The sequence below is a fragment of the Salminus brasiliensis genome, chromosome 18, assembly GCF_030463535.1.
Source record: "Salminus brasiliensis chromosome 18, fSalBra1.hap2, whole genome shotgun sequence".
Classification (NCBI taxonomy): Eukaryota; Metazoa; Chordata; class Actinopteri; order Characiformes; family Bryconidae; genus Salminus; species Salminus brasiliensis.
Window position 1 is genome coordinate 1,379,176 of NC_132895.1, and position 15,216 is coordinate 1,394,391.

A 15,216-nucleotide genomic window follows, 5' to 3' on the forward strand; every position below is an offset into this window, starting at 1 on the left:
AAGTTTAGGTTAAGCCTGAAACCCGAGGGAAGGTGAGGTCATGCCGGCGGAGGGAGGAGAAAATGTTCAGTTCAAATTGAATTATGTAAAATCTAATGCTAATCTGAATCCTTGCTCGGGATTTGCTTAAGCGCTTCAGCCTTCAGAACCAGCACCGGAATCATTTCTGAATAAATTGATGATGGAAAAGTTGAGCTGAGAGTTGGGGGGATGCAAGAAGAACAGGAGGAGTTAACCCCTGGAGGTCTACAGCTTTAATGTCAGAATCAGAATCAACCAATTTTATTTGGTGAGAGAATTAAGTATGACCTGTAACAAACAAACAAACAGGCTGTTAACAAGTATTACACCGAGAGAGCAATAAAAGACACGAAACAATAAACAGAATAAGAATAGTAAGATACTATAGAAAGTACTAAAAATAAATAAATAAATAATAATAATAATAATAATAATATAAACATTTACAGAAAATTAACATCTGTACAGCTGTCCAAATATATGTTGTATATCATCAGTACTGTGTTGCTGTGAAGTCCAGTTTGGTTTAGTGAGATCAAGAAGCTCAGTTCAGTTATAGATTAGGTTTATAGATTAGGTTTATAGATTATAGTGTGAGCTGTCCACTGAGGTTTAGGAGCGCTACAGCTCTGGGAGTCGTTGTCATTGTTAGTCATTGTTAGGGATGCACTGATCCGGCTTTTTCAGTTCTGATATCGATACGATACATAAACTTTATCGGTCGATACCCGATACCAGTCCGATATCATTGCTGAATTAATAAACTGTATTCCTCACCATGTGGGAGAGACTTAAAGCATCAGGATTGACTTAATCATTACTTTATATAATATAATAAATTAACACAGATATAAATCTACTAAATTACTATTTGTCATTTATTTATTTGGATCGGTTCCATGAATTGGCCTAATATTCCGATACCTGATCCAGCTAATTTTGTTAATATCGGGACCGATATCTGATCCCAATATCAGATCGGTGTATCGCTAGTCATTGTCAAAGTCATTGTTATCATATTTAGTTATAATTTGTTTCTAATCATTTCTAAAGCATCTTAATTTTATAGATATTTTTGAACAGCAAAAAAATGTGCCTGTAAAATGGTAGTAATGCTCTAATATACAGTATACAATAATATAATTGTAATCTAATATAATATATATAGAGTATACAGTAAGAACAGTTACTAAAAAAAATTTAATAAACCAATCAAACAAGAGCAATTTTAATATCTCAGCTCAACTAATTCCACACGAAACACTTCTGTTAATGCTGACTGCAGCCTCAGAGGTAATCAGCCTCTTCATTAAAAGCGTCTGCAGAACTAAAGAACCTTCTGGGTTCTGACCCGCCACAAACGTGGTGCACAGCCTCTCACCAGCTTCTGGCAGCGTTCCTGAGGAATCTCAGCACATTCCTCGTGATATTCTGAAGAGGGTTAACATCGAGAGGGTTAATAGCAGTTTATAAAAGCAAAGGATCTGAAGTTTTGCGAAAGCTCTTCTGCCTTTAGAGAGAATGTAGCAGAGTAGTTTCGGAATAAAGCGATATTTAAAAATCAAATCTAAAATAATAAAAGCTAAAAGAAGGTTGTCTGATTTCACGCGGTTAAAGCTGCGGTACCGCTGTGTATCTGGAACGGTTCCCGTGTGCTCTTTTTGCTTCCTTTTTGCTTTCTTTACCTGTGCACCGCCCTTTGAGAAGCGAGTCACATGACCCAGCTGGCTGGGAGCCCCAGGCGGCTGCAGCGTAAACTTAGCTCGTTTTTCAAAGGGACACTCTGCACCCATAATGCACTAGTGCTGGGCAAAATGCATGCAACCCCACACGAGACTCCTGAAATGTTAAATATGCCCGAAGGTCCGTTCTCTGAATTTTCTGATGTTTGGGATTTGGAATGTTGTCCCACTTCATAGAACGTTTCTCTGATACCTCTGGAGTTACATATTAGTGATTACTCAGCCACTCTGAGACCACCAGTGACCACCAGTGACCAGTTTACTGCTAGCACTAGGGGGGGACCAAAAAGGAGTCCTGCAGGCAGAGCCTGGGCTGAACAGGGGTTAACGTAAACTGAGCTCGAACTGCACTACAATGACTACGGGGGGAGAGCTGGGGGACCAGCTACTGAGCTACAACGGCTAGGCCGACCAAACCTGGATCCTGGAGTGCTGCCGTGAGCGAGGGTCGCCTAGCTGTTCTGGTAGGAGAAGGTTTGCAGCCGTGCAGGTGATAAGCGGAGGTGGTCATGTGACAAAATCAACCAATTACGCAACCCTATACTCTGCAGCGGACCTCACCAGAGTCTGCTTAAAGCGAACCCTAGACCACCGGTTTCAGGAGGACCAGAGATTGGCTGTCTAAACCACAACCCCTGGACTTGGACTGAAATGCTTGACCAAACGAACCGAACTCGTGGAGCAAGTGGACCAGGGCCGTAGACGTTTTGAGGAGACTTTAGAAATGTGAAACTTCTACAGAACAGAAGCATCATCAGGTTTAGTCTTAAAGGTCAGTGCGGATCTGAGCAAATGAGGACTGCAGGGTCAGGGAAAGCTTCACTTCGTTAGTGGAGTATAAAGGCGGAGGCACCTTCAGGAGCCTGGGCAGCGCCGGCATGCTGCAGATTGATAACAGGAGCCCGGAGTGTCTAATTTGAATGTCAATGCAGGCTCTCGCCCACAGTACAGCACAGGCAAGCGGACAGAGTCCCGTCACTCAATTAGTGTGTGAAGGACTGAATGAGGGTCTTCAGGAAGAGGGAGGTCAAACTACTGGAGCTCATTAAAGGGCATTTAACGACACTGCATGACTAGATTTATTAAGCAAATGACTATTTTGTCTTGTGCTTAAATATGACCTGTCAGAGCAAGGTCTAAATACATGCTGAATCCACAGCGCTCTGCCAAAGTCTTAGACCAGCGGAGTGAACTGTAGAGAGTTTCTCTGTTTAAATGATATAAACATTACAATTATTTAGTTTAATGAATTAATAGTTTCAATTCAGATTCAGAATACTGACCACTTTATGCTTATTTGGGTTTATTCTCATGTTATATAGAGTTAATTACAGGTAGACACTCTCACTGACCACTGACTTTATGTTTATTTGGGTTTATTCTAATGTTATATAGAGTTAATTACAGGTAGACGCTCTCACTGACCACTGACTTTATATTTATTTGGGTTTATTCTAATGTTATATAGAGTTAATTACAGGTAGACACTCTCACTGACCACTGACTTTATGTTTATTTGGGTTTATTCTAATGTTATATAGAGTTAATTACAGGTAGACGCTCTCACTGACCACTGACTTTATATTTATTTGGGTGTATTCTAATGTTATATAGAGTTAATTACAGGTAGACACTCTCACTGACCACTGACTTTATGTTTATTTGGGTTTATTCTAATGTTATATAGAGTTAATTACAGGTAGACACTCTCACTGACCACTGACTTTATATTTATTTGTGTGTATTCTAATGTTATATAGAGTTAATTACAGGAAGACACTCTCACTGACCACTGACTTTCTGTTTATTTGGGTTTATTCTAATGTTATATAGAGTTAATTACAGGTAGACACTCTCACTGACCACTGACTTTATGTTTATATGGGTTTATTCTAATGTTATATAAAGTTAATTACAGGTAGACACTCTCACTGACCACTGACTTTATGTTTATTTGGGTTTATTTTAATGTTATATAGAGTTAATTACAGGTAGACACTCTCACTGACCACTGACTTTTTGTTGATTTGGGTTTATTCTAATGTTATATAGAGTTAATTACAGGTAGACACTCTCACTGACCACTAACTTTCTGTTTATTTGGGTTTATTCTAATGTTATATAGAGTTAATTACAGATTGACGTTCTCACTGACCACTGACTTTATGTTTATTTGGGTATGTTCTAATGTTATATAGAGTTAATTACAGATAGACACTCTCACTGACCACTGACTTTATATTTATTTGGGTATATTCTAATGTCATATAGAGTTAATTACAGATAGACACTCTCACTGACCACTAACTTTCTGTTTATTTGGGTTTATTCTAATGTTATATAGAGTTAATTACAGATTGACGTTCTCACTGACCACTGACTTTATGTTTATTTGGGTATGTTCTAATGTTATATAGAGTTAATTACAGATAGACACTCTCACTGACCACTGACTTTATATTTATTTGGGTTTATTCTAATGTCATATAGAGTTAATTACAGATAGACACTCTCACTGACCACTGACTTTATATTTATTTGGGTATATTCTAATGTCATATAGAGTTAATTACAGATAGACACTCTCACTGACCACTGACTTTATATTTATTTGGGTATATTCTAATGTCATATAGAGTTAATTACAGATAGACACTCTCACTGACCACTGACTTTATATTTATTTGGGTTTATTCTAATGTCATATAGAGTTAATTACAGATAGACACTCTCACTGACCACTGACTTTATATTTATTTGGGTTTATTCTAATGTCATATAGAGTAATACACTTTATGAACGTTTGTTCATTTTAATAAGCAACACTTGTGTCATTATTATTCTCAGACGTGTTGACTTTAGTACTTACACTATCTTATTCAAAAACAACCTCATAATAATCAATATTTCTTTTTAATAAAGCCTCTTGCCATGTACCGTATATCTATACATACAGCTGTGAGGTTTGGACATTCTTGGTCACATGACATGGAAATACTTAAATTAATTAATTAACAGAAAAAATAAAACAAAATTATGGCACGTCATTATCTTTCAGTTCTGTTCAATAAGTAAACAGAAGAAAAAAACATTTAATTTTATATTTGTTCACTTCTTACTCTTAGAAAATCAAGATCCTTTGGCGTTTGAGCAGTAAAGCCTTATATGTACATATACACAGTATCTGATTCTGTTGACCGCTTAATAAAACCTTCAGCTTCAACTGACAGGAGTTGCCCAGCACTAGCCTAACCTTAACCTTCACAATAAAATTAAGGCTAAATACGTACGACTGAAAGCAAAAGTCTGCATCCCATTCTGATTTCAGTTTGAAGTAGTAGATAATGTTTAAGACAAACATGATCATATATCATGTTCTAAAATCACTGTTTTGCATCACTGACAAAAGAACCTTTTGGGTTTAAAGTGCTCATATCTAAAACCTTTCATTTTTTCAGCTGTAAAAATGAACCTAAAACATACCAGACATTTCCCAGCCCAACCAGTCCAGATAGGCTATGCTGCAGAACAGCCTAATTTGAGGCTAAATTGAGAATTGAGCCTCCATCCAATAAGCTAAGAGCACTTTAGCCCCACCTCTTCAGCCTACAGTAGTTTATCCGAGCCCGTTCGGCCTTAAAAAGTTTAGCCCCACCCCTTTAGTTTACTGCAGTTTAGCCCCACCCCTTTCTGTTTATAGCAGTTTAGCCCCACACATTTACCCTATCACAGTTTAGCTCCACCTATTCAGCCCACAGCAGTTTAGCCTGATCTTTTTAACCTACAGCAGTTTTGCCCCACCTATTCGGCCTGTTGTAGTTTAGCCCCATCCATTCAGCCCACAGCAGTTTAGCCCCACCCCTTTCTGCCTATAGTAGTTTATCTGAGCCCATTCATCTTATAAAAGTTTATCCCCATCCCTTCATCTTACAGTAGTTTAGCTCCGCCCCTTCCATTTATAGCAGTGTGGCCCCACCCATTCACCCAATAGCAGTTTAGCCTGGTCTTCTTAGCCTACAGCAGTTTAGTCCCACCCCTTGCGGCTTACAGTAGTTTATCCAAGCCCGTTCAGCCAACAGCAGTTTAGCCCCACCCATTTACCCTATTGTAGTTTAGTCCCATCCATTCAGGGGGCTGAACTGGGTGGTGAACGTGTAGGATATGGGCTCTTTAAATGCTTTCCCAGTTCAGTTCAGTGTGTATGTGTGTGTTGTTCATCCCTCGTGACTAACCCCGCCTCTCTTTTCCCTATAGCAGGCCCCCACGGTGGATATCCGCCCCCGTTCGGCCACAGCCATCCAGATGAACAACGCCACGCACATGCAGGAACGTGACGAGGAGTACGGCTACGAGTGTTTGGACGGGAAGGACTGCACCAGCTTCTTCTGCTGCTTCGAGGACTGCCGTTCCGGGGCGTGGCGCCATGGGCGTCTGCACATCCGCGTCGCCAAGATAGACTCGTACGCCCGCATCTTCTTCCCCACAGCGTTCGGCCTCTTCAACCTTGTCTACTGGGTGTCCTATCTGTATCTCTAAAATAGACCCCTCCTGCTCCCGTCCCGCCTGCACCGTGTCCATATTAGCTGGCCTTATTTATTTATTTATTTATTTATTTATCTACTTATTTATTTGGGCGTTCGGCACTCCATTCGCGCCGATTTGTGTTTTTCGGACGAGCGAATCCGCTAGAAATGCTTCTTCTTTTTGGTACGTCTTGTGAATTGATTTGGTTTGTTTATTTTAATGTGTGTGTGTGTGTGTGTGTGTGTGTTGTGTACAAAGCAAACGTTGTAGCAAAATAGGTTAAAGGAGTTAAAAAAGAGGAACCTGAAACTTATAGCACATCTGGGATTCTCTGAAAAAAATACGTTGCGGGGAGGGGGTGGGGCTCAAAATGAGCTGCATGACTACATTTCCCAGAATCCCTCGAACTAGATGTGGTGTGATTAGCACTACACAGAGCAGAATGGCACTTTGGGCAACACCGTAAAGCCCGTCACTCACAGAGTTGTTTTTAAAGCAGTGTATCGATCCATTTGAGTTGTCTTGTCATTTTAGAGTTACACAGAAGAAAAAAAAAAGTATCTAATGTGAAATTTTAAGTATTTGAAGTTTTACGCTCTCTGTTGACCCTCATGTGTTGTCACGGCTGGTCAAATCTATGGTCATCTGTACAGAGGATGTAAATAATTTAATACTGTACAATGTAGTGATTTACATTTATTGCATGCACCTTTTCAGGCCAAAAACAAACAGATATTTAAAGGTCTTCTGTTGATGGTTATGGAAAAAAATACAAAAAAAGAACAAAAAAAATAAATAAATAAATAAAACAACACCAGTTAAATATGATTTTTAAAAAGAAAAAGAACAAATAGAGAACATTCTTTCTTCTTCGTCTGGAAAGCTCGGCTTATCTCAAGTGGCTCAGTTCTGCTATCCTCAAAGAAGCGGAAATGCATATTCGCATATTCATCAACACATGAGACGTAATTTATTCTCTCTACTACCTTCTGATGTCTGACCGTTTCCTCATTTGTATATGGGCTATGTACAGTTCCTGGTCAAAAAAAAAAAAAAAAAAAAAAAAAAGCATACAAAAACAATAATAATAAAGGAAACTTCTAGAGACTGCACTTTTAAAAACAATCTGCATCTTCTCTTTGATTTTCTCTTATTGATGGGATAGGATTTGACCTTTTTTTTTGGTGAATTTGCTGCACAAACCTTTAAGACAGGGAAACTCACAGTATCATCACTGTAGGGAAACTAAAATCATCGCAGCAGATTGAGTAGTTCAATGCCAGCTGTTTTTTACACACTGCAGATTCTAAATTGATTTTTAAATTAACATTCAATCAAGTCTGTATTTCTAACTTTCCTGGTCATGAGAGTGAAAGTAAAAGTATTGTGTTGAAGATCATTCAACTTACTTGTAGATATTTAAAAAGTGAAGTATCCATGAATGGAGTTAAACAATTAACTCCAGATAAAAAAAACATACAAAACAATAATATTAACAAATAATATTAATAAAGGAAACTTCTAGAGACTGCACTTTTAAAAACAATCTGCATCTTTGATTTTCTCAATAAAAAAGTCTCTTATTACCAAGATACAGTCCACGCTACACACCGGAGGCTTATTGATGGGATGGGATTTGACCTTTTTTTTTTTAAGTGAAATAATGCTTAAAACGTCCAACAGTATCCATGAATGGAGTTAAACACGTAACTCCAGATAAAATAAGAAGTTAAAATGTCTAGAATTGAGGGTTGTCACACTCATTTTGTATTTATTGTATTTATGTACTGTCTTGCAGGTTGCACTTTCTGCAGTCTGTCCTGTCCTGTTCTCGTTTTATTCCATGTTGCTCCTTTTTGTTCTGGGAAAAATGTCATTTCATTCCACTGTGTACTCGTACAGAGCTGAAATGACAGTAAAAGCCACTTGACTTGACTTGAAGTGATGAATAGTCCCATAAAGGATCTTAGATATTCAAAGTAGATTTAAGATCATTTAACTTTAGATAAATTTTGATAATTTACTTCGTTTTGGGTCATTGTCATGTTGCATGGCCAATGTCTATTCAGCCTAAGGTCATTACTTCATGTTTAGGAAATGTATATAGGGAGATCATACATGCATCTGTAAACACATTACAAAAGACTACACATACGTACGTTTAAAAAGAATTATCTTTTTATCTTAAATATCTTTCTTTTAAACTGCTTTGATTGCTTGCTATTTATTCTGAAAGTGGGCTTGACATATGTAAAACACAGGTTTTACTAGAAAATGGCTTTTCTCAGGTCAGGTCACTTGGGTTTTATTGTCATTTCAGCTCTGTAGAAGTACACAGTGGAATGAAATGAGACTTTTCCCAGAACAAAAAGGTGCAACATGGAACAAAACAAGAACAAAAACAATACAGGAACTAAAAAGACAACACAATAAATACAATAAATATGAATCATTACTGAGTGAGGTCATTTCTGTAGGGTTAATTTTGTGAAATGGTTCAAAAAGTGTGATGCAGCTGTCCTTCACACACTACAGATTCTTAACTGGAAGTAAAAAGTTTTTTTTTGTTGTTGTTTTGTTTTTTTTTACGAGCCTTAGAGGTACAAACACTGTGTAAAAGCAACCAGGGTTGTGCAGGTATTACTCAACTGACTGCATTCAGTTAAAGCTGTATACTACCTTCAAATCAAGCACCACCACTCCTGTTCAACCAGAGCTATGGAGAACATTCACATCCACAGCAAATCGAACGTGAAGAGCAGGAATGTCATTTCAGCTGTTGATCCATTAGCTACTGCACTGTTTGCCCTCTTTATGTGCAACCACAGGACTGTCTCTGAGAGCTATAGCCCTCAGTAGGATATGAGAGAGTGTCTTTTTTGTTCTTAGTGGAAGCTCCTGCTTTCCATTTGGATCCACGTGAATCTTATGTAAATCCTATATGTCTTATTTATAACGCTTACGTCCTCTGCTAGCAGTACGTCACACTGAGAAGAACTAGAAACCGGAAGGCCAAGGACAGGCGGGCCCCCGGCTTTACTGATAGATGTAGACACCGTGGGATCGGCCAGCGAGTTTACCCTTGGTATGTGGACGTTTCTATAGCGTTCCTATATTTACTCTTCTGCGCAGTGACTCATGTACTGGAATAGCCAAACATAGCTCAGCTTGCTCTTCTGTTAAGTCGTTCAGTTGCTTTCAGGAATCACTAGATGTTCCTCTGACGTTTCTTTAATGATCCTGTTGACGCCAGCTCTGAGCTCTTCATTTTCCTTCCTACATTAGCAATGCCAAAAGTCAATGGAGTACAAGGTCTTCATTTCTGAGCTTCAGGAAAAAGCAGAAACATCTATTTAACAGGAATCCTCAACATCTAACTCCAATATTGGAGTGTTTCCAGCTCTATTCCTCTTTTCAGTGATTCTTCTTCAAAGTTTAGTCTGGAGCTGTGTTATGATGTGTTTCTACCTCTCACTATCCTCCCAAACATGTTTAACGATGTTGAGCTCTGGACTTTAGGCTGGTGAGTCCATTTTTCTGAGAACAGCAGCAGCTTCTTTGTTCGAATGGTCTGTCTGCTCTTCTCAGTTAGAACTTCTCAATCAGCTCCACATCCTCTCAGACCCACAGCGCAGAGCCATCTTCTCCCAGTGGAAGGATGGACACCAACAGCTGTGGATGTTCTCAGATCTGAAGCGAGAGTGGAGCTTGGTTTTCTCCTCTCTCTCAAAGATAAAACTTCTGTTTATCTCGTGTGGACAGTGGTGTTGGTGGTCTACTGGGCCTTGCAGGTGGTTGTTAGGGCTTCTATATTCTTGGAATCTGTTGGATGTTCTCAGAAAAATCTCCTGAAATATGAAGAACCTGTACTTAATGGCTGTTTTGACTGAAAGTAAGGAAACACAGGATGTTCTGAGTTTTTTGTGCAGTACTCAATGTTCTGATTTGAATGGAAATCCTCAACCTGGATTTGCTGGGCAGTGTTTGGTCTCATACACTGCACTCACCTCCCAGTACTGTTAGCTCAGTTTTACTTATAGGTTTATTTATCTGTGTGGAAGAACTAATTAAAGTGCCAAAAACTGAACCATGAAATCTTCATGTACACCACACTGAATCCCACATATCTTGGAGCTGCGTATTAATGTGTTTATTCATAATTGAATGGTTTTATTTTCTTTTGAAAGTAGATTGGTCAGTATTCGTCCTTCAGTGTGTCCACATGAGATGTGTTACGAGCAAGTGTTTTCTATAAAGCTCTTTCCCTCTGATTAGCTGTAGATAGTACGACCACAGCTCAATTATACTTATAATTGAAAATATTTTCCAGTTTTTCTGAATTAAAAACATGAAGAGGACCAAACACACACAGTGGTTTGTGTTCGACAGTGTTACTCCTGGTTATTTATTTGAAATTCTCCATAATTCAGTGTTTAAGCTGAGCAAATTCAGAGTTGAGTTTAGTGTGAAACTGAGCTTCACTGTAGAGAAACTGACCCACTCTGATATCTCTACAGTGGTGGTGAATGGAATCAGGCGTCGGTCGCCATGACTACAACACAGATACAACCCATAACTTATTTCCTATCCAAACCCACCAGTGAAGCTACACGAGTCTTCTGCGTTTTAGATGGAATGATGATGATGATGATGATGATGATGATGATGATGGTAAAATAGTGGAGAATCTGAACTAATGCAGTTTTCTTTAGGGACTACTTTCGCAGCCGCACTACACCCTGCAGCATGTATCCCTCCACCATTTTAATGATCTGATTCTAAAAGCAGGTTCTAGAGCCGAACTCTTCTCAGAATTCTGGTAGAACAGTGTCTCAGGCATCAGGCAGCGTCTTCATCACCATTAGGTGAAGAACTTTCTGTGAGGAGCTTTTATTAGAGCTTCAGACGTCTGCTTCCCTTCACCTCCACTGTAGAACTCCAGCTCTGACTGGGGGAGGTTAGGCTTATCTAGAACCAAGATAAGCGTTTCACACCAAACCCCCCAAACCCCCTCTCCCACTCTGAATGACCATTTAATTATGCAGAGAATTACAATTATGCAATATCCGTTACAATTACTACTATTATTAAATGACTAAACAGTCTCAAATTTCAATTCATATAGACTTAGTTGTCAGTTTTTTCTGTTTTATTTACATTTATTTATTTATTTATTTGTTAATTGTTCCACTGTTAAATGTACAGCTACAGTAGATCACACCGGAGATATGAAACAAAGTCGAAGACGAAGTGTTTTTATTTTAGGAAAAATAAAAGAAACTGAGACATTTGTGAAGAGCACATGTAAATAATATATATTGTTACATATTTTATTGTCAAACTGGGAAAGAAAAATAATTTACCATGCTTTTTTGCAGTCAGGCTCTAAAACAAAGAATTAAATTGGTTTGTTAGTTGTTTGCCATCTCTCTCTCTCTCTCTCTCTTTATATATATATATATATATATATATGTATATATATATATATATATATATTTCTTGAGTAGTGTACAAAAAGGACACTGATGATTTGTGGTTAGGGTCTGCATTATATACTTGTATGTACTGAAAATCCTTTTCATAAGGGAAATGCACAGAGCTGTGGAATTTTTTCAATAAAAAGATTGCATTTACGAAGCGTCACAGTGGGATTTCTTGCATCTGAGCTGATTTAGGAGAGCAATCCTAAATCTTGGCCACACTGAGGAATCTTTTCCATTGTTAATCATTTACAACTCGTTTTTTTATAAATTATTTCACAACAAATATAAAAAAAACTACTACAATTATTAGAGCTACTACTATAACCACTATTACAATTACTATTAATACTTCTACAATTACTACTACAAATACTAATACTTTTACTACAATTATTATTATTACTACTATAATAGTTACTATACCTCCTACTAAAATTACTACTACAAATACTATTATGTCTGCTACTATTACTACCACTACAATTACTATAACTTTTATTACTGCTACTATTGCTACAATTTTTCCTGCAATTCAACGGTTATGACCACTATTACTACTATTATTTACTACTACTACTATTTCTACAATTACTTCTACTATAATTACTACTACAATTACTAATACTAGTTCTATAACCACTGCTACAATTCTTACTACAGTGTTCACTACAATTAATACTACTGATACTACAATTACAACAACAATTACCATATACTACTATAACCACACATGCAATCACTATTATTACTACTGTAATTGTAATTACTTCTATTATTTTAGTGTTACTATTACTACAATTACTACTACTACTACTACTACTACTATGGTTACTATGATGACTACTTTTATTAGTAATTATATAAATAAATATTATTATTATTAAGATTAAAACATATTTTTGCGATGAGTTTTTGCTCAGCTTCCTGTATTGCTGTAAACTGCCTTGTCTGCTTGTCTTTGGCCGGGTTTCTGCATTCTGCGCTCCAAACTGTGATTCATCTGATTCAGATTCTCTCTGCGGCCAGAACTCAGAATCATCTTCGCTCTGCATTTTGGCTGCTTTTCCAATAGCTTCCTCACCCACCCAATAAGTGTGGTTCATATTTGGGCAGTGAGCAGCAGTGCTGACAGTGATGTGGAGGCAGCACTCTCTGTGTGTGTGTGAGGTGCGTGAGGACAGCGCCAGGTTGGCATGGTTTCTTCCCCAGGGTCAGGTAGCAGCTGCTGAGGATGAAATGGCAGCGAATCCCTCGCTCATTACGCAACCCTTATCAAACGTAGCCTTTCATCTGTGAAGGTACGAGCTCTTCTCAGAAAACCACAGCAGACGGGACAGGCTGGAGCGCTGATTCCTGCACTGCTCATCTCATATAGATGTTACAGCTGAGTCACTTCTGCCTCATAATTACTGGTTCACTTCACATTTAAGGTGCTGCAGAGCCAAAGTGACAAATACTGTTTCAACATCCAATTACTTATGACCTGCACTGCATATATGAGTTAGTCTACAGAATTACCTTCAGTTTCCTCCAGGTGGTTGAGTGCAGTGTGCATTGTCAGGGAGACTGCATCATCAGTAGATCTGTCGCCAAAGAGATCCAGGTCCTTTATGTGCTCTTTATGTGAGCCAAGATCTTGTGATGGATGTGATGGAATCACTGTTAACAAGTTCAAACTTTTGATTGTCTTTGGCGTAGGTCCCGTCATCAGCCCAGGTCTTGCACCATCGGGACTTGCAGATCCTGCCGAATTTTGAGGCAGGGGGAGGAACCTACCCCTAGGCATCCTTTGGGACCAAACTGGTGGCAGTGGGGAGGAAGGAGGGAGAGACGTGGCATCACTTCTAAAGGCAGGATTATAGGACTTTGTCACACTGGTGGCGGCTGGTGATTGGCTGAAGAATGGTGATGCTGCATTGGAGTCTCCTTGTAGAACTTTCACTTATTTACTGGCGGTGATCATACTGGATATTAATGTTATCAGAGCTTTATACTGGATATTAATGTTATTAGAGATTCATACTGAATATTAATGCTATTAGAGCTTCATACTGAATATTAATGTTATTAGAGCTTCATACTGGATATTAATGTTATTAGAGCTTTATACTGGATATTAATGTTATTAGAGCTTTATACTGGATATTAATGTTATCAGAGCTTCATACTGGATATTAATGTTATCAGAGCTTTATACTGGATATTAATGTTATCAGAGCTTCATACTGGATATTAATGTTATCAGAGCTTTATACTGGATATTAATGTTATTAGAGCTTCATACTGGATATTAATGATATTAGATCTTCATACTGGATATTAATGTTATTAGAACTTCATACTGGATATTAATGTTATTAGAGCTTCATACTGAATATTAATGTTATTAGAGCTTCATACTGGATATTAATGTTATTAGAGCTTTATACTGGATATTAATGTTATCAGAGCTTCATACTGGATATTAATGTTATCAGAGCTTTATACTGGATATTAATGTTATTAGAGCTTCATACTGGATATTAATGATATTAGATCTTCATACTGGATATTAATGTTATTAGAACTTCATACTGGATATTAATGTTATTAGAACTTCATACTGAATATTAATGATATTAGAGCTTCATACTGGATATTAATGTTATTAGAACTTCATACTGAATATTAATGATATTAGATCTTCATACTGGATATTAATGTTATTAGAGCTTCATACTGGATATTAATGTTGTTAGAGCTTCATATTGTATATTAACGTTATTAGAACTTCATACTGGATATTAATGCTATTAGAGCTTCATACTGGATATTAATATTATTAGAACTTCATACTGGATATTAATGTTATTAGAGCTTCATACTGGATATTAATGTTTTAGAGCTTTATACTGGATATTAATGCCATTAGAGCGTCATACTGGATATTAATGTTATTAGAGCTTCATACTGAATATTAATTGTTATTAGAGCTTCATACTGGATATTAATGATATTAGAGCGTCATACTGGATATTAATGTTATTAGAGCTTCATACTGGATATTAATGTTATTAGAACTTCATACTGAATATTAATGTTATTAGAACTTCATACTAGATATTAATGTTATTAGAACTTCATACTGGATATTAATGTTATTAGAGCTTCATACTGAATATTAATGTTATTAGAGCTTCATACTGGATATTAATGTTATTCGAGCTTCATACTCGATATTAATGTTATTAGAACTTCATACTGAATATTAATGTTATTAGAGCTTCATACTGGATATTAATGTTATTAGAACTTCATACTGAATATTAATGTTATTAGAACTTCATACTAGATATTAATGTTATTAGAGCTTCATACTGGATAATAATGTTATTAGAGCTTCATACTGGATATTAATGTTATTAGAGCTTCATACTGGATAATAATGTTATTAGAGCTTCATACTG

General features: G+C 37.3%; 1 protein-coding gene across 4 annotated transcripts in view; it reads left to right on the forward strand.

Moving 5' to 3' along the window:
- Positions 1-11,924, forward strand: part of gabrg2 (gamma-aminobutyric acid type A receptor subunit gamma2) — an 83,510-nt gene extending 71,586 nt beyond the window's left edge. For 2 of the 4 annotated variants that reach the window (XM_072662402.1, XM_072662404.1), the window contains one exon: positions 6,021-11,924. In XM_072662402.1, the coding sequence (XP_072518503.1) occupies positions 6,021-6,299 (279 nt within the window). In that variant the 3' untranslated portion in view covers positions 6,300-11,924. Of the gene's footprint in view, positions 1-6,017 lie in introns of all 4 variants that reach the window. The other 2 variants (XM_072662401.1, XM_072662403.1) reach the window with 1 other exon arrangement.
- The last annotated feature ends 3,292 nt before the right edge of the window (positions 11,925-15,216 follow it).